Below are 20,680 nucleotides of genomic sequence, written 5' to 3' on the forward strand. Positions count from 1 at the left end.
TAATTAGGGTGGGGTGATTAGGGCTGTATTTCAGGGTGTCAAATTTAGAGAACACTGAATTTAGCGGGTATCATCGCATTCATACTTTTTTTAATCATAGAAATAGAAAACTTAGTGCCTAGTTGGCAGCAATAAATATTTGAAATAGAAAGCTACCTAAAGATGATGAGCTGGGGGTAAATTACTTTTATTGCCCCTCCTCCCTTCTCTACATATTTCTTACAATTCCACTCCTGGGGGTATATCTTACACTGCTTGTCCCATGCCCAGTTTGTGGTACTTGTCTCTGGTGCAGATATTCCTTGCTATGACTCTGCTTTTCATTATCTGTATGTGTACATGCTATGTGTGTATATGCTATGAAGTAATGCATCTGAATCACCAAACAAGTCCGTGGTTCTTCTATGCTGTTGAGGCTAAGTGCACTTGGACAGAACCCAGACCACGTTTTTTTTTTTTTTGGTTTTGTTTTTTTAGGTTGGGTTGGTCCCAGTAGGGACCGGATGACCTTGAGGGGAGGGTGAGAAAAAGTTTGTAGTGTAAGAGTTAATGAGAAGAGGAAAGGAACAGAATGCAGAGACATTTATTCATTTAGATGTTACATTAACAATATGTAAAAGCAATTCAAGACAGCATACAAACACCTATGACTCTTGTTCTGACTGCCTGAGTTCCTTTTGTGCAAAGAAGATCCATATTGTAAACAAGACTACCTGGTGCAGAGGTAGATTGATCTGTTTCAGGAGAGCCTTCACTGCCATCTGGAGTTCATAGGAGAAGAATTGAGTGGGGCAGTCAGAAGTAGGAGTTATACTTTCCATAGATTCAGGGACAGAAAGCTTCTGGATCCATTCCCACTCATCTCTGCATGGTGAGTCAAGTTAAAATTAGAAATAAAACAAAAGTTGAGTACACAGCTGAGAACTCACAGTAATACATGTGCAGAATCTGGTATAACCCATTTGTGGTGGTGAAAACTTATCTGTGAAGGTGTAACTTGAGCTGTTTACTCCTCAAAAACAACTCCAAACTAGATCTCTCTCATTCAGGCCGCCTTCACTACCAAACCCAATGTGATTAGGAAGGGGCAGGTTTTTGTTTACGTGTGTGAACATTCCCAGGTCTTAGATTCGAAATATTGCAGAATTATCTTCTTGACCATGGCTCTTTACTTACAGATCTTCACAGAGCTCTCAAGCCCCACCTTTGACTTCAGGGCATTTGGTGGTTAGTTCAATGATTGGGAGACCATAGGGAACTCTGGTGCCAGCTGAGGCAAATCAACTCTAGACCCTTTGGAACTATGGAGACTGTTCTGGTTTCCTTTCTCTTCCAGATGCTTAAAGGGGGGAAGGGGAGGGAAAGGAGGAATCACAAACCAGCAACTTAATGAGGAAAATAGGGGCACAACTATCCTTACAAATTGCCCATTTGACAGTTTCATAGGATGCTGGGGAGACTTCTATGATCTGAGTCAGAGTGAAGCGAGCAGAACCAGGAAGATAATTTACACAATGACAATATTATAGAGAAAAACAACCTTGAAAGCCTTTAGAACTCTGACGATTGCAATTATAAAACAGAGTGCAGAGCATGCCACTCATCTCCTGTCAGTGAGGTGATTTACTTAAAATCCAGAATAAGACGTACACTTTTGAACATGGCCAATGGCAAATTCATTTTGATGCACTATGTGTGGCGCAGTGGATAGAGTGCCGGGTCTGAAGTCAGGAAGACTCATCTTCCTTAGTTCAAATCTGGCCTCAGACACTTATTAGCTGTGTGATCCTGGGCAAGTCACTTAATGTCATTTGCCTCAGTTTCCTCATCTATAAAATGAGCTGGAGAAGGAAATGGCAAACCACTTCAGTATCTCTGTCAAGAAAACTCCAAATGGGGTCACTGAGGGTTGGACGTGACTAAAACAACTCAACAACAGCATCAGTCAATGTGTGTTTGCTCTGCAGAATTTTTTTTAAAAAGGAGAGTTAATACATATTTGAAAAAATAAAGAAAAAAGAAAAACAGACAAACAAACTCTACTGTCCCTATTTTGCTTGGTTTGCAGTTTCTCCCAATGAACATCTATCTACAAAAGTCACACAGTAGAGAAGGTTAAAGAACAGTCATGCTGGTGGGGAACATATCTGATCCTCACACTCCTAGGAGGCAGCCTGTGAGGAACGTGCTAGTTTTGGAGTCAAAGCGCCCAAGCTCAAATCCCAGCTTTGCCTCTTATTACCTGTGTGACTATGGGCAAATCACTTAATATCTCTGGGCTTCTGGGCATCTATAAAATGAGGGAATACGACCAAATGATCTCTAAGATCCTTCCCAAGTCTATATCTAGGATCCCAAGATCTGTCCTCCAAATGTTTCCGTTCAAAGAAGCTGGGAAAAGATCGCTGAAGGGGTCTTGGGAGCCACCCTATTTCTCACAGCTTCCAAACCTTCTCATTTGGCCCTGTTTTCCTTTTCTAGTGTTGCAAGGACTGACAAGATGCCCTTAAAATACCCAAAGGAAAACCCTCCTTCTGCCCCTCCTGAGAAAGAAGGAAAAGGAGGTGCTGACAAATTTCCCACCCATATGTAATCCCTACGTGGGGCCTCCTTGTGAAAGGTTATGACAGCCTGGCCACTAATCTGTGGGTCAGAGAGCCAAATTGATTATGTTATAAATCAGGGTGGTGAACCTGTGGCCCTAAGGCCACATGTGGCCTTCTAGGTCCTTAAGGGTAGCCTTTTGACAGAATCAAAATTTTACAGAACAGATAGGATTTAGTCAAAAGGCCATACTGAAGGACCTAGAAGGCCACATGTGGCCTTAAGGCTGCAGGTTCCCCACTCCTGGATAAACTTTTCACCAGAAAGCACACATTCTTTTCACCAATCACCTCTTTTGCAAAGTCTCTATTTTCATAATCACTGGGCTATTCTAATTCCTATATAGGAGAATGGAAACATGTACCGTGAGAAAGGAGCCCCAAATGATAACGAAACTATATTTGTGTGCATGCCCACCTTAAATTTACTGTCAGATGTCACAAATGCCTTTAGCCTCTGATTACTCTCAGAAAATGAACTTTCATGACTTCTATGGGTAATGAGGGAGACTGAAAATGAGGTGTATTTGATTGGCACATAGAACTATAAAAATCAAAGGTTCCAATGATCAAAATTATTTTGGGGGACCTAAAACAAAATAAAAGTTAGCAAGGAGAGGGAATGTTGTACATTGGTCCTGTCTCTCACACATATTAGCTATATGACCATGGACAAGTCACCAAACCTATTAGCATGATGTACTACAGATGAGTGGCCAACTGGCATTGATGGTTGGAACTCCCTACACTGATATCATCATAGATGCAGACTCATTCCCCCCACTCCCCAGGATTCCTCCCCCCAAGTTGGTACAATTGCCACTAAACATCTAGTTTTCCTGGGCACATCAAGTACTTAGCTGGCCATCCTTCAACCATCATTGCTGGGTGACGTGGTAGAATTGTCATGAGAGTGATAGGCATTTGTGGTTTTTGAAAACCAAGCTGTGACTAGTGACCAACGGAAATGTGTTAGGATTAACACTGGAAGAAAGAATACAAATCAAACTGGTATTCCTTCTATGCCCTCCTAGGCATGGGCACAGGGTAGGGAAGGGTGGGTGGAGGGACTGAACCTGTGATTTATTTGTATAGGGAACCCCAAGTTGAGCAGATTCCCTCTACTACTGCAGATTGGCACTGTTTAACCATCTAAGATTGGCAACTTACAGTCTTAGAGAGTTAGCTATGACAATTGGAGGTGAAGTGACTTGCCCAAGGTCACACAGACTGTACATATTTGAAGTGGCACTAGAAGCCACGTCTCCTTGGCTCCAAGGCCTGCTCTCTCTTTTGTCATGTTTTCCTCTTTTATCCCATAAATTATTATTTTCTTCCAGGCCTTGTGACACTTGTAATTTGAGATCAGAAAAAAGAATAATAAGATGCTTCTGAAGATCACCATGTTATTTTTACTTTCACCTTTAAAACTATACTCAGTGCATGCTCTTGACAGGAAGAAGATGTTCAAGAGGACAGTGGTAGTGAAACTTATACATGGTGGGTAGATTGGATTAGATGCTTCCCCCATTGCCTTTGAGATCTGAAATCTTCTTGCATGGCTATCCTGGGAATCAGAAGGAGAAGATGGTGTCTGGGGGCTTCTAGGCAAAGGTATGGGGACTAGTTGCTGTCTGATCTGGCAGCCCCTAAATCAGCGGATTGATTATTGGACAGAAGAATTTGCTTCGGCTATGGCATATCAGTTGGTTTTCTTTTTGGGCGTGGGAAGCAGAGACAGAGGTAAAGAACTGCTGGGGGACCAGGCAGATAGTGTGACCATTAATTACTGCTTCGGTCATAATGCCCAGGATGCTACATACCAGTGATGGCACCTATTCTGAGGCCAGTGTTGCAGTGGGAGTAGCCAGATGGGAAGCAGCAGGATCTGAAGGAAAGGTTGCTGGATTTGGGGTCCAAGGACCTGAATTCAAATTCTTGTTCTCCTACTTAATACCCATGTGATCTTTGGCACACTATCATTTAACTTCTCTAGGTCTTAGTCTCTTATTTATAAAATGAGGGCATTTGGACTAGATGGCCTCTGTTCTAAATCTATGATTCTATGACAGTCATGGGTGGTCGATGGGACCAGAGTAGGACAAAACTGGTCACTATTGATACTCTTGCCAGGGCAATGAGAAGGCAAGTAGTCAATCGGTCTTCTTGCCTTGTTTGTCTCTAGTGTGCAGAGCTAACAACAGGTGGGCCCTAAACACGGAACCTCTTCCCTTGATATTTGCTCTAACCTATGGTAGGGGCAGGAGTGGGCAATGAGTGTTCCTGAATGATTCTTCCAGCATCCTAAGAGAGGATGCTGGAAAGAGGCTACTAGAGAAAGTTCTGAGGGGCCAAATGGGTAACATAATGAACGATGAGAAGGCTTAACAGTTCTTCTTGCAATTTGGCTATATTTAATAAACTATGTGACCACAGAAAGTTAATTGCCTATGGCTCACTCCACTCCGCATCTGCTACTCTGCCTGGTTTCAACTCCATGGAACAAGACGCCCCTCCCAGGTTAAGCTCACCACCTCTAATCTCCTCATCCTGCTGTTAACTCAAGCCTTGAGCGACACCACCTCCCTTAGCCTCTTCTCCTTTCGGATTGGAGGGATGGAGGGTGGAGTATTGAATTCCTCCCAAAGCCTTCCTTTATAGAGGGTAGAAACTGGACTTTTTGGCTCACTGTACACTGTCTCATTTTTTTCCCCTATTGAATATGATTCAATCCTTTTCCTTTCAATACCAGAGAGCATCATGGTATAGTGGAAAGATTTCTGAATTTGGAGTCACAAAACCTGTGACAAATGTCTAGGTGCTCTAAGGGCTGCTGAGAATTATTACTGTAATTGTAATTGGGTACTAGCTGTAATGCTGGCTCATGTCACCAGAACTGGGCAACCTTTTAAAAAATGGTGGGGTAAATGCCCTCAATGCCAAGCTCCTAGGGCATTTTCAAAAGATTCCTGTCCTTGTTTTTGTTCCTCATTCCTGGAAAAAGACAATGAATGTGGGCAATTCTCTCAAGGCCCTCAGGGCATCTCCCCTATTGCAGTCTAGGGAGGACCTAGCTTGAATGTTGCCCTGGGGAAGTTCTCTTGCCCATGGTTCATCTCAGTAATAGCTAATCATTGAATTCTATGAATGATTTGGCAGAAAGAGCCCCTCACCCTCCCCGCCAAACCACTCCAGATAACTCACTTGGAAACATTGCTGTTGTCTCGGATCTTTACATGGCAGAGAATGTTGGGCAATTTCTGGGTGACAAGGACTTTGATCTGATCCACAGAACTGCAGAGTTTCAGGTAACCAAGGTACAATCCAGGGGGGAGACGCTGTTGGCTCCTTTTCTGGTAGGACAAGATGTCCTGAGGGAAGAAAAAGTTTCACAAGGACGTTTGGATTTTTCTCCTTGCTGAGACTCAGTCACAGAACGGTTGGCTCACTAACACAATTTGGCTGAGAAATCAAAATTGCTGTCATCATTGTTGGGGACTTGTAGAGTCTTACATTTGGGTTAAAAAAGTCAACAGATACAGGATGGGGGAAATAAAAGCAGATTTCAGTTTGGTATTTGTCAATAGTGTGATGTGGCACAGAGCTTGGCTCATAGTAGGTGCTTAATAAATGTGGACTAACTGACTGATGACAGACAAAAACAAACAAATAAAAAAACCCAAATGAAATCTTAGGCTTTAATGAAAGTCATAGTGCCCTGAAAGAGGTAGGTGGGGATTTCACCAGTCTTTGCCCTTATCAATTCATGTTGGGAATACTGGGTTCAGTTCTGGGAACTCTATTTTAGGAAAGATATTATTAAACTGGAGAACAATCAGAAAAAGTGAAAAGGAGGGCGATGAAATCATGCTGTAAGAGTATCCATTGGGGAGCTGGGATGTTGAGTCAAGAAACAAGTAGTCTTTGGAATGACGTGATGGCCATTTTCACATTTTTTCAAGGATTGTCGTGTGAAAGAGTCAGAACAGCAATTAGAAAGCATTTATTAAGTGCTTACTGTGTGCCAGGCACTGTGCCAGGTGCTGAGGATACCAAAAAAAGGGGGCAAAAATCAGTCCCTGTTCTCAAGGAGCTCACATTTTAATGGTGGTGGTGGGGGAGATAACATGGAAACAGGCAGGTACATACAAAATATATACAGGGCAAATGGAAGGTGACTGCTTAGGGAAGTAGGTGGAGTGGGGGGGAAGAGGAGGCATTGAGAAGGAAGACCAGGAAAAGACTTTTGCAGAAGGTGGGATTTGAGATGAGTCTTGAAAGAAGCCAGGGACGCCAGGAGGTGAAAGTGAGGAAGCTCATTCCAGGCATGGGGGAGAGCCAGTGAAAAGTCATGGAGTTGGAATGTGTCATGTGAGGAAGAGGAAGAAAGCCAGCGGAGCAGGATCAAGGAGTATGTAGAGGCCATTAAAGCATAAGTAAAGTTTAAAGACTAGAAGGGGGCAGGTTGTGAAAGCTTTCAAAGTCAAACAGGCTTTTGTGTTTGATCCTTTAGGCAACAGGGAGCCACTGGAGGTGCTTGTGTAGGGACATGGCATGGTCAGACTTGTACATTTGGAAGATCATTGATAGCCGAGTAGAAGAAGGACTGGAATGGGGAGAGACTTGAGACAGGGGAGACCCACCAGGCTATTGCCATGGTCCAGGAGTGAGGTGATGAGGGCCTGTAGCAGAGTGGTGGCACCATCAGAGGGGAGAAGGGGGAGTCTAAGAGAGATGCTGGGAAAGTAGAAGTCACAAGACTTAGCAACAGATTGGGTATGTGGGCGGGGAGTCATGGGTGATACCCACCCAGCTGAGTGACTTGGAAGATAGTGGTACATTTGGTAATATTAGGACAATTTGGAAGCTGGGCGGATTTGGGGGAAAAGATAAAGAGGAATTAGACTTGTTCTGTTTCACTTTGGGGGAAGAAATAAGAGTGGAAGGCAGATTTCAGTTGTTTCTTGGTATTTCAATGAAATTGTACATGGTAGGGAAAAATTTCCTAAGTATATGTGTAGTTACAAAGAATGGGCCACCATGGGGTGTGGGGAGTCCCTTCTCCAGTAGAAGTTCTATAGCTACTGGTTGGGTATATTGTAGAGGGGACTCAGAGCTAGGATCAGGTTGGACTAGATGGCCTGTGTGGTCCATCCTTTTCCACTCTGAGAGTCTATGATTCTGTGAGGTATCTGTGACAAGATTGGTCTTTGCCATCAGGAAGACAGTCTTGGAGTTCTTGGAGTCAACCTGTATCCATAAATCAGGTATTGAATCACTACTGTGTGGAAGAGGCAGGGATGGGGACCCATAGGGGGAAGGTTACATAAAAGAAATCTAAAAGTCGTCTCTGTCACTGGAGAGCTCACTCACAGTCAATGGGAAAGGCAATAAAGAACAAAAATAACAATCAATGTACACTTTAAGGTTTGCAAACACTTTGGGTATGTTATGTCCATTTTTCTTCATAACAACCCTAGAAGATAGGCTCTATTATCAGTCTCATTTTACAAACTGGAAAAGTTTCATGAAAAGAAATGAAATGATTTACTCAGGGTCACTTAGGGAAAGTCATTCTGACTTGAAGCAAGTACTCAATCCACTGTGCCACCTAGGCACTGTGTCAATGTAACCTGGGGGCACTTCTCCCGTTCTCCATGATCTATCAGAGATCCTTGATATTAGCTAAGCAGTCAAACTCATCAGTTCTTTCAGGACCAGAAGATGTAGTTCATCTGAATCAGATGGCTTTGATTCATCGGAGGCTCTTGCTATCTCCTTATTAATTTGGGGTTTCAACTACCAATTAGCCATTTTTTTTGCTCTGTTCTTGAGAGGCATGTAGGTGGTGCAGTTCATGCTGTGCTTAAACTTAGGAAGACTTTCAAATTCTAAGTGGTACACCTAGTAGCTGCGTTATCCTGGACTAGTCACTTAACCAGGGTTGTCCTGAAACCAGCTCTAATGAGAGCTGGTTGTTAAATGTTCGACATAATGGGGCAGCCAGGTGGTGCAGTGGATAGAGTGCTGGGCCTGGAGTCAGGAAGACCTGAGTTCAAATCTGGTCTCAGACCAGCTGTTCAGCCCTGGGTGAGTCACTTAACTCTGTTTGCTTCAGTTTCCTCATCTGTAAAATGAGCTAGAAAAGGAAATGGTATCTTTGCCAAGAAAACCCCAAATGGGGTCAGGAAGAGTTAGACATGCCTGAAAATTGACCTAATGCCAACAACAAAGGGTCAATAAGCAATCTTATGAGTGCCCGCAAGATAGCACGGCATAGTAGATAGAGCACTGGATTTGGAGTCAGGATGGAGTTCAAATCCTGTCTTAGGCACTGCATGGGACCCTGGTCAAGTCTCTCTGAACCTCGATTTCCTCAAATAAAAGGGGGGTAATACTAGCACCTACCTCACAGGCTTGTCATGAGAATCAAGTGGGTTAATGAATGCCAATTACTTTGCCAGTCTTCAAGTGTTGAGTCATGATCAACTGTGACTGTAGGTACTATTGGCTTGTAGAATTGAAGGGATACTAAAATCGTATATTCATGCTGTACCTTATAGTTTGCAAAATATTTCCATAGAGCTCTACTTTGACCCTTACAACAATCCTGTAAGGCAGATATCATCCCCATTCAAAAGATAAGCAAACCAAGACTCCTGGAATGCTATGACTTACTCAAGGTAACACAGCCAGTATGTGATGACCAGGATTCTTCTGATCCTAAATCTAGTGACGGTTGTGATGCAGCAGGTTGGTATCATGCTGCAAACAGGTAAACTATTACTATTTTTTTAAAGGAGTGCTGGTCTATGTAAATGTGAATTATATATAGTCACTTATGTGATGTCATGCAATATGAGGGTCACTGAAAAGCCCATCTTCCTCTAATCTAACATGAATCTAGGATCCTATTAGTTTCCCTCAGGTTAGATTTGTTGATCTCATGCTGCTGTCTGAAATTCCTATCACTGATGTCATTTCTTTGGATTGAGACAGCATGATCTGGAAGAAATCCTTGATGAAACAAAAAAAATTTGTACACTGGATAGACTTATCAAGTTAATAGATCAACTTATCCCATAATGGGACACAGTGAGTCAAGTCAATTGGGATGGAGCTGGAGGGTGAGGGGATGAAGGGTATGGTGTGGGAGGGGGAGAAAAGATTTGTCCCTGGAAGAGCAGGCCTGAGGAGGTTGTTCTTATGGTAGTTTGGGGGGATGTTTAGTGACTTGGTTATATCATGAATGCACCGGAAGCCTGGGAGATAGGCAGGCATACTCAATCAATCAATCAATCTTATTTAGCACCTTCTATGTGCCTGGCACTATGCTAAGTGCAGAAGATTCTCAAAGGGTCTTGTGGCAAAAGAAGAGCATGGTAATTGAAGTTTGGATGGAGTGTTGGGCCTAGAGTCAGGAAGACCCCAGTATAAATCCACACCTACTATGTGTGGGACAAGTCACTTAACCTCTCTGTGTCTCAATTTACTTATATGTAACATGAAGGGTTAGACTTGATGGCCTCTAAGATCCCTTCCAGCTCTAAATCTATGATACTATAGTTTTCCTCCGGAAAGATTAGCTAAGCAGAGTATTGTATCTAGTTTTGATAATCACAATTTAAGAACAAAAGGAGAAAGACTTGGAGAAAATAACATCTAATATTCATGGTGGATGTTTATATGGCATTTTATCATTTACAAAGTAATTTGCATCCATTGCCTTATTGGTCTGGTAGAATTAAGATTTTTGTAGATAGGGACTTTTTTTATTCCTAGTACCTTGCATAACGCCTTGAGCATTTTTGTTATGGTCAAGTAGTTTCAGTCATGTCTGACTCTTCCTGACCCCACTTGGGGTTTTCTTGACAAATATACTGGAGTGGCTTGCCATTTCCTTCTTTTTCCTACTTTTACTTTACAGATGAAGAAACTAAGGAAAAAAGGGGTAAGTGACTTGCCCAGGGTCAAACAGCTAGGAAGTGTCTGAGGCCAAATTTGAACTCAGGAAGATGAGTGGTCCTAACTCCAGGCCCAGCACTCTATCCACTGTGCCACCTAGCTGCCTCCATTTTGAACATGGTAGGTTCTTAATAAATGCTTGTTAAATTGAATGGAATTTCTACCACAACAAATGCATGAGGGAAGAGGTTCCAATATTATCCTTACTTTATAGATGAGGAAAATGAAGCTCAGAAGTATATGCATCAAACTAACCACAACACTGTGGCCGTGGCAACAGTCCTATTGAAGACTGTGGTACCTGAAGAGGGCTATTCCATCATGGAACCCACAATTGGTGACACTTTCAATAGGAAACTAAGCAAGTAGCTAAGAGCCTCGTGGGAGTGTTCTGGGTGTGTATATGTTAGGGTGGGGGCAAACTGCACAGTTTATGCTAGTCATGTTAGGCACTGTGGAGACTGTCCAGCCTGCCTGGGATCTTGGAAGTCACTAGGCCTTATCTCCAGCTTCATGCTGACATCTGAGCCTTGGCTGGGCCCTTTGCCACGTAATGAGTACCTCACTTCCAGGAGTGCCGATGCTTGCCTGGAAACCTGCCCCAGTGGTTCTATACCCCAAGAAAATGACCTGTAAAGGGGTGGGGCAAAATGGGGGGAGGGTTTGGAGGGGAAGAGAGAAAACGACATCAGGCAGGAATGTGCCAGTCAGCAGGGGTAAATTTTCCACTTGGATCTCGGTGGAAACATGATCCTGCCTCTATTTTTGGTCTCCTTCTCTAACAACCTTTGCCCAGATTGGAATTTCTCTGCACCTGTAACACATTTTTAATGGAATAAGTCTAGCAGAAACCAGGTATTATATCATGCTGGGGCCTGAATGGTATTTCTGGGAGCAATACTGAAAACCCAAGGTAGCCCAGACCTCAGTTTATTCCTTTGGGGATTAGTGTATTAGTCACCCCGTAAAAGCTCAATTGATTATGATTTTTTAAATGTTTCCTTGAGCATGTGTTTATAAATGATGAAAAAGAAGTCTGTGAATGGGCTAGTGGGATTTTCCTCTGCCTTCTTTATCAATTTCATATGAATCAGAATCCTATAAAATCTGATCTAGAGGCTTTGGTTTTTTTTCCAATTAGCCTTCCTGGCCCACACTATGGCTTGTCAGGAACAGAACAAAAAATTGAAACACACACTCATACTGGGCACCCCTTTGGCTAGGAATTAAGTAGATTAGTGGGCTGGATCGCTTGATTGGTCAGAGCAGACCCAGTGGTGCTAATGGGACCAAGGTTAGAGATTTGATTCTTTTATGGTTTTCTGACTCTTTCTTCCCCTCCCCTCACTCTGTAATCCAGCTGTACCAGCCTATTTGCTGTTTCTCATGTACAAAGTGTCACCTCTTGTCTCTACCCCTTTGCCCTGGCTGTCCTCTGTTCTATCGCTCTCCATCTTCACCTTCTCCTCTTGGAATCCTTGCTTCCTTCAAGACTCAGTGGAACCTCCACTTCATGCAGGAGGCCTTTCCTGGTCCCCCTAGCTGCTAGGGCCACCCCCTCTTAGGTTCCTTTCCATTTATGCTAGATGTATTTTGCATGCTCTCTTTCTCCCCTCTTTCTCTCACTCCATCTCTCTCTTCCCTCTTCTACTCTCTCTTTCTCTTTCACTCTCTGTATATACACATATGCTCTATGTTCTATTATATATATATATATATATATATGTATATATATTCTCTTTCCCTCTTTCTCCCTCTTAACCTCTCTCCTTCACCCCGTTCTCTATGTACTCTCTATGTACTTTTTTATACTTTCTGTAGAACTGAAGATAAATAATATACAATACACATATCTGTATATATGTGTGTACATATATGTGTGTGTGCACATATATGTATTTAGGCATACTCCATGAGAATATAAAGTCCTTGAAGGCAGGGACTGGCTTCTGCCTTTTTTTCTGGCATACAGTCAGTGCTTAATAAGTACTTGTTGATTGAGTGATTATGTTTCCCTTAAAGCTTCACGCAGGGTAAAAAACGGACACAATCAAAACTAAAACTCTGCCTCTGGCCATCTCCTATTACGGCCTCTCCAAGTTAACTGCATGGGCCTCCTTACTGACTTGTATTACTGGTTATGACGGAATGGAGAAAAAGCAGGAATGGAGTGCGAGCCTACGGATGGTTTGACGTAAACCTTTTCTACCACAGGAAGAACCTTTCAGAGCACATACTCCTACTGGGGGAATACATCCCGTCCTTCATGCCTTAAAATGATCTCAGCAATGGACTGAAGCAGATTAGTAAATGTTAGTGTCAGAGCAGAACACTGTTGGAAATGTCCAGAGGACAGGAATGAACTGTTCCTCTAGCCTTCCTGCTTTGGAACACCCCTCCACCACTGGTCACTTTCTCCCATTAGTGACTAATAGTAATCAATCAATGGTATTCAATCAATTTCTCCTGGAATCTTGGTTCTGAGGAAGGGCCTTAGGCCGGCCATCCTTCGTTCCTCTTCTGGCTCGGATGATGACTTTCCCAATTTCCTCCCCCTCCCCCTTTGCTTTTTAGATCCCTTTTATGAGTTGTCTTCCCTTGTTAGAATGTAAATTCCTTGAAGGCAGAGAATGTGTTTCTTTTTGCTTGTTTTTCTATCCCCAGTACTGGGCACATATTGGATGCTTAACAGATGCTTGTGGACTGACTGGATAATCAATTGACTAACTCAGCCTCAGACACTTTCTAGCTGTGTGACCCCAGGCAAGTCACTTAACCCCAACTGACCCCCCCAAAAAGTCAGTCAACAAATTGTGCCTTATTTCATCTTTGTAGCCACTGCTCTAAATTAAAGCTTAAAGAGGAAGCGAGGGAAAACATACAAAATACATTGAGAATAAATGGAAAGGAACCTAAGAGGGGATGGCCCTAGCAGCTAGAAGGACCAGGAAAGGCCTCCTGCATAAAGCAGAGGTTCAGCTGAATCTTGAAGGAAGCAAAGATTCCAAGAGGGGAAGGTGAGGATGGAGAGCATTCCTGGAATAGAGGATAGCCAGGGCAAAGGGGTAGAGACAAGAGGTGACACTTTGTACATGAGAAATACCAATGCCTTTGTTTTTGACCTACAGGTACTGTTATTTACCTAGTTACAAGCTCAGAGTTACAAAATCCCAGCATTGGAGAGGACCTGAGCAGAGAATGAGGACGTGCTGTACCCGGGGCGAAACTCCCTCTACAACCTACCTGAGGACTGGTCATATGGAGTCTGCTTAAAGACCTCTGGTCTCTAATGAAGAAGAAGGAAGCTGCTTCCTTCCCTCTCCTCCATCCCCACCCCCACTCCAAGGCACCCCACTCCACTACTGGATAGCTCATTGTTTTCCCCTCCCATAAAGTCTAAAGTTGCACCTTAGCAACTTTCGCACATTATCCCTAGTTCTGCCAAGAAAAACAAGCCCAACCAACTTTTCACCAGACAACTTTTCAAATACTTGAGGACGGCTGCCATGAATCCTCCGGCATCCCTAGTTCCTTCACCTGATCCTCACATGGCACAAAGACCTTCCCCATTCTGGTTGCTCTCCTCTGGACACTCTTTAGTATGACAAGCAATGTTCTTCCTCGACTGAAATCCCTAAGACTATCCCAGTTTTGTTTTAATGTCATTTTTCTGCAGCCAGTAATAACTCCTCTACTCACTTACCTGCCTTCATTATTATGTCTTAGATCAGACCTCCTAGGGGACAGGCAAGGAGCTGCAACCACATTATTGTCTTTGCACGGTATCTATCACCTAATAAAAGTCATTTAGGGATGCTGACAGTGTCAGTTCTCTTTACTTCTAGATATGGGGAAGGAGTTAGTTGACATGGTGGATTGAGTCCTGGATTTGGAGTTAGGAAGACCTGAATTCAAATTATGCCTTAAATACTACCTGTGTGACCTTAGGTGAGTCACTTACCTTTTCAGTCTGTTTCTTCATTTGCAAAATGAAAAAAATAATAGTGCTTATTTTATAAGCTTTTTGTGATGATCAAATGAAATAAGTATAAAGTGTTTTGCAAACCCTAAAGTACTATATATATATATATATATATGTACATATATAAGCTATTACTATGGCTGTTTTTGTTATTATCTCTGTCATTATAAATGAGGACTCTTTTCTTAGCCTTACAAGATTCTGGCTGCAGGTTTTCTGTCCTTGATATAGAGTTGGTGGTGTGCCTTCCCCCACCTCCCACCCTGACTTGTTCCACTATTACTCACTAAAATCACTCTTGGTATTCAGTTACTAAAGCTCTTGGTACAGTGTAGTGGCCTCCAAACAATTCTGATTGCTTACCCTTATCAATGAAATATCTTTGAGCATACGTACACCTATGTCCCAACCTGCGGTAGAGCCTTCTGAGCTAGCATTGGTCTAATCAGCCACAACTGGACACACTGTACCTCGACCCAACATAGAGAATGCATTTTAGTCCTCTTCGAGCACCAAGGATGAATAACCAAACCATGATATGTTTATATTTATTTATATATCACAGTCATATGCTACTATAATAATAAATATTTATATTGCTAAACTCACACAAAATAGAAATTTTTAAAAAAGCATGAGCTAAAGATGAAAAGATATTTGATCCTAGAGTCAGTAGGGAACCATTAGAGTTTATTGAGTAGGTGAATGATACAGCCAAACTTGAAATTTAAGAAAATCACTCTGGCTGCTGAGTGGAAGATGGGCTGACCTGAGGCAGAAGACCAATTAGAACTCTTTAAAATCATTTAGGTGAGATGTGATGAGGGTCTGAACTAGGGTGGTGGCTGTATGAGTGAAGAGAAGGGGATGTTTGGGAGAGAGGCCATGGCAGGAATGACAAGACCTAGTAATTGATTAGATATGTAGGTTGAGAAAAAGTGAGGGATGGAGGATGATGTCAAAGTTGTGAACCTGGGTGACTGCAGGATAGTGATACCCTCTAAGTAATAAGGAAATTTGGAAAAGAGGTAAGTTGAGGTAAATGCCAAGGTGATGAGCTCTGTGATGAAGATCACAACCTATCCACGCCTTTTCATTTCATGTTACTTGTTGTCTGAAACAAAACAAGAAGGTGAGGGGTAGGACTCTTATTCAGTGATCACTATTTTGTTAGAGTTTATCTTCTTAGGAGTGCCTGCTCAAACCACAAGGTAACCCAGGGGATAGGAGGTGGGAATGTTGAGGGTAGGGAATTTTCTCAATGGCATCTGCCCCACTACTTTTGTGAGTGCTTGGATAGCATTTAAATAACTACCCTGATGGCTACCATCTGGCTCAGAAGAGGAGAGGTTAGGAGGGAGCAAGCAAAACTGGGGAGCACTGGGTAGGTTTGGTCGTGTTGGAGACAAGCCCCATAACAGATCAGTGCTGGGAGGGGGGGATGTGACCTGTGTTTTTATCCTTCATTTGGCTGACCACACAACTCTTGAGGTCATACTATGGCTCCTGGTTTGGAGACTTGTAGTACCCAATACTGGGAGTCAGGACATACTTTGGTTCAAATCATATCTCAAACATTCACCGGTTACATACTCTTGGGAAAATAACTTACCCCTTTTGGTTTTTCCACCCATAAAATGGGAACAACGATAATAATAAGGACCAAATGGTATAAAAGGTGCAGAAGTGCTCTCTAACTGGGATATGATACAAATAAGATCTGTTATTATTATCTTTGTTCAAGGGTCTTTGAAATTACACACATACAAGTAAACAGAAAAAAACTACTACCTGGATGGTTATGACTAAGATGTCTAGGGCTGTTGGCTCCTCTGGAGTTGACAGTGATTTCCTCTGGCTCTGTAGCTTTGATATCTGCATCCATTTACCATTGAAAAACGAATAGAGTGTTTCCACCTCTCTGATTGTGACTATGACGATGTTTCCATGCCGATCCTTAATGGGCTCATAGTAAACTCTTCCCAAGTTGTGGGTTCCAAGTAAATTCTAGAAATGAATGTGTTATTGATAGCTCAGGTGAAATTGCAAAGAGAAAAATTATGGTTGGCATGAAAGACACAGGGTTATTTTTTGATAATTCTCAGAAACTGCTGATGTAGATTTAACACTAAGATAGATGGTATCATCAAGACATACTTTACAGATGCCCTTGCAGACCAACTTCACCCTCTGGCTGAACACATTATAGCAAGAGGCACAAAAATTGCAGTTGAAAATTCCAACTCGGTACCTATAAATCTGTCCTCACCACCAGGCTCTTTACTCTTCAGTCCTTTCTCTACATAGCTGCTGGGTTGATATTCACATAGCAAAAGTCTGACTACGTCAATCTCTTTATTCAATAAGCCTCAGTGGCTCCCTATAGACTTTAGAATAAAATATTCACTCCTCTCTTTGGTATGTATATAAAGCCCTTTTCCACAATGTGACTCCAAGCTGTCCTTTCAGAGTGACCTACATTACTTGCTGTTTCTTCTATATAATATTCCTTTTGTTTTCCCAAATAAATTTTATTAATATCTTTTGTTTACATAACCTACATTTCCAAGTATATTCCTCCTCCTCTCTCCCCTGACCTCAAGAGCCATCCTCTATAACAGAAAATAAAGAAGAAGGAAAAAAAACAGTTCAGCAAAAAGAACCAATCCATTGAGAAAGTCCGAGTTCAAAAGATGGCTGAGTGTGGGGAAGCAGTAAAACCTGGCTCCTAATCAAATCTCCTCCACAAAGATCTAGAAAATGCACCAGACCGAATATTGATCAGGAAAGGCAAGAAAAAAGTCATGGGAAGTAATTTTCTAGCCCACGGTGGCTTAAGGAGACAGACAGGGAGGTCTTTGGACACTGAGTTTGGGATCTAGCCAGAAATATGCCTGCTTGCAGAGCATCTGAACTCTTTGAAGAGGATTGAGATGAGGCACCAGGGCAGGAAGCATATGGACAGAAAGAGGTCCCGGGGGATCCTGGAACTAGTGTAGGGTGCAGGAATGAATGCCATCTGGCAGCTCTATATTTATATCCCCAATACACAGTACAGTGTCTTGAACGTAGAAAGTGCTTAATCAATGCTTGTTGACTTGATTCAACTGTGGGACCATGGGCAAGTCACTTAATTTCTCTGTCTCAGTTTCCTCACCCATAAAAGGGGAGTAACAAGAGCATCTATCTTATTAGATTGCTGTATAAGTCAAATGTGAAATGCTTCATAAACTTGAGCGGGTTACAGAATAATAATGATAGTTATCACCATCATCATCATCATTACCCCCTACTAAGGAAAAAATCTGGACACCACAGTGGACCCACAAGTTAAACAGGAATTGAGAATCAAGAATTATGTAAGCTCTGAATGAGGACTTGAAAAATAAGTATAACTTTCAGATAGTGTGAGGTCACCTTCCTGCTATAGACTCAGTATCACCCTTTATCAGAGGGTGGAGTTCTATTCGAGGTGATACGGAGAAGTTGGAGGAAGTGAACAGCAGAGATATGAGAACTCAGACAAAGATTTATTTTTGGAAGATAGAATTTCCCCAAGGAAAATGGAAAAGGTTTGAATTAAGGAAATTCTTTTTTTTTAAAGTATTATGTTAAAGTTAAGTTGTTTATGTATTGTGACAATCCTTTACCACCGGAGAATGATTTTTAAAAACTATTAAAATAATATAGTAATATTAAATAGAAAACTTGAATGAGAACAACTTTAAGTTTTCTGTGGTAGTGCCCCCGTTGAGGCAGCTAGGTGGTACAGTGGATGGGATGCCGGGCCTCAAGTCCGGAAGACGTGATTTCAAATCTGGCCTCAGATACCTCCTAGCTGTGGGACTTTCTGCAAGTCCCTTATTTTGTTTGTCTCGGTTTCCTCTGTTGTAAAATGAGGATCATAACAACACTTACCTTGAAGGATTACTATGAGGATCTAATGAGATAATATTTGTAAAGTCCCTGGCACTGTGCTAAGTAGTAGACGCTAGGCAAATGTTTGTTCCCTTTCCTTAATATCAGAGCAGTCCTTTTGTACTACAGAGGAAAGAATTGGATCTGAAACTGGAGGAACCGGAGTTGAGTGGGCCACTTACTATCCATGTGACCTAGAGTCTCAGATCCTACATGAACAAAAGAAGATGACTGGGATTAGGTGACCTCTCTGGTCCTTATAATCCTCCAGCTGGCCCCGCCTTCTTTGCTTATGACCTTCCTCTTGTTAACTTTTGATATGAAAATTGGCACACGTGCTTCTGTCTTTTTGACAAAGCCTCAAAGGCCTTGGATTTATTGCAACATTGCTGATCTCTTCAGCTCTCATCTTTTTCCTGCTTTTCATATGCTGGCAATATATATATATATATGTATATATGTATATATGTATATATATGTATATATATATGTACATACAGAGAGAGAAGTCAGTTTCCCAAAAGTTCAGCTTTTTAATAGCAAAAATTAAAACCACCAATACATTCTTAATACCTGTCAAAGAAACAAATTTAAAATTATTGTCTGAATATTTTACAATATACCAAGCAGGGTGATTCTAGAAGCAAACCAAGATTTGGCTAATACATTTTTATGTTCCTAAATTAACCAAGTTACTTTAAATATGTGCTTTAAAAAATATTGAATAACATTTTAGTTTTTGCACAAACTTCCTTCACTCCTTTCAGCCAGGGTGGGGTTGGGGATAACACAACAGGCTTTTTTTCATTTCTGTTTTTTTTTTTCATGGCTTTGACATTTCCAGAGATTTTACATAACTGGTTCTGGAGGAAAGCAGACAAAGTGATTAAAAGTTTGGGTAATGGGTCCTATTAGCAAAGGTCAAAGAACTGGGATTACATTTTTTAGGAGAAGTGCCAGATTAGACAGTCTCAGATCTCTGATGAGAGACTGTGTAAGGCAGCGTAAATGGCTATTTTCTGGTCGTGACAAGAGGAAGGAGAGAGCTGATGATGAACCCATTAGATGGATGGGAATGAAGGAGACTCATCTGGATGGAAAGTACTGCATCAAGACTTGGTATGTCTCATTGGGAAATTTTCCTTGATTAAGTGGCTGAAAATGCAGACGTTATGACCTCTCTGTCATGCTATCGTTGGACTTGATGCAGTCCAATGGCCTGCTACAAGAATCTACTTCATAACAAGGTCTTTTTGGTAGATCTGAGTCACAGAGTCATAACTATAGAGCTGCAAGAAATCTTAGAGCTCAAGTAACCCAGCTCCCTCATTTTTCAGAGGAAACTGAGGAATTTACCCAGAGGATCTAGACAACCGGTAAGTATCTGACCTCTTTAGGTGGTTCCCAAGACAAACATGCCAAGCACTGACTTCTGAAATACAGCTACGAGCATCGCATCAGGGTTTTAGTGGATTGATGCTAGAGTTTTACAGCACTTTTAAAGAAAGACCTCAATAGAGGAAAAACCTTCTACTGAATTTTCACAAAAAAGGGAAAGCATACTAAGACTCACAAATGGATGGACCTGGAGTGAACATTTGATGATGGACAGCCAGAGACTAGGAAATAAAGTCCAGAAGTGAGCCAAAAGTCCATAATCATTTCAATATGGCATGGCGATCCAGGAGCTAATGGAACTTTCTTCCTCCCTCCTCCCTTTTTACTTAGTATACGATTCAATCTTTTGTGTCTTGCTCTACTTTTCTAATGGTAGTCGACAAGTAAATTATATTCACTTCACCTTCTCATTCCTGTCTTCCCTCTCTTCCCTTCGCCCATATACCTTACCCTTTCTTTTTTGATGTATACTGGCTTTCTATGAAAGTATTCTAGGAAGACTCTAAAAAAATTTCAATTGTATCAATTAAATGGACAACCCTCTCCCCTCTACCCTCCATCTCAATCATCAATGGATAACCCAGAAGCATCTCACAGACCAGTGACCCCACTCCAGGCAGGGGATAAGACCGAGTGCTCAGAACCATAAATTCACATAATACCAGGAAACCACGAAAGGGAAACACAGCAGAGACAAATACTCTGTCTCCCCAGCCAGCTTGGAATTCAATACCATTTCTAGGAAGAGCTCTGTAACCTACAAGTATCCTTGGGGGGCTCTGAGACCTGATCTGTGTGGGCTGATGGTAAGGGA

The 20,680-nt window shown here is 42.0% G+C and overlaps 1 protein-coding gene across 1 annotated transcript in view; it reads right to left on the reverse strand.

Moving 5' to 3' along the window:
* ANKFN1 (ankyrin repeat and fibronectin type III domain containing 1) overlaps window positions 1-20,680 on the reverse strand; it is a 186,037-nt gene that overhangs the window by 39,794 nt on the left and 125,563 nt on the right. The window contains 3 exon segments of the mRNA XM_036757943.1: window positions 714-864; window positions 5,808-5,974; window positions 16,342-16,557. Coding sequence (XP_036613838.1) covers window positions 714-864; window positions 5,808-5,974; window positions 16,342-16,557 — 534 coding nt within the window.

This window comes from Trichosurus vulpecula, chromosome 4 (genome assembly GCF_011100635.1).
Source record: "Trichosurus vulpecula isolate mTriVul1 chromosome 4, mTriVul1.pri, whole genome shotgun sequence".
Classification (NCBI taxonomy): Eukaryota; Metazoa; Chordata; class Mammalia; order Diprotodontia; family Phalangeridae; genus Trichosurus; species Trichosurus vulpecula.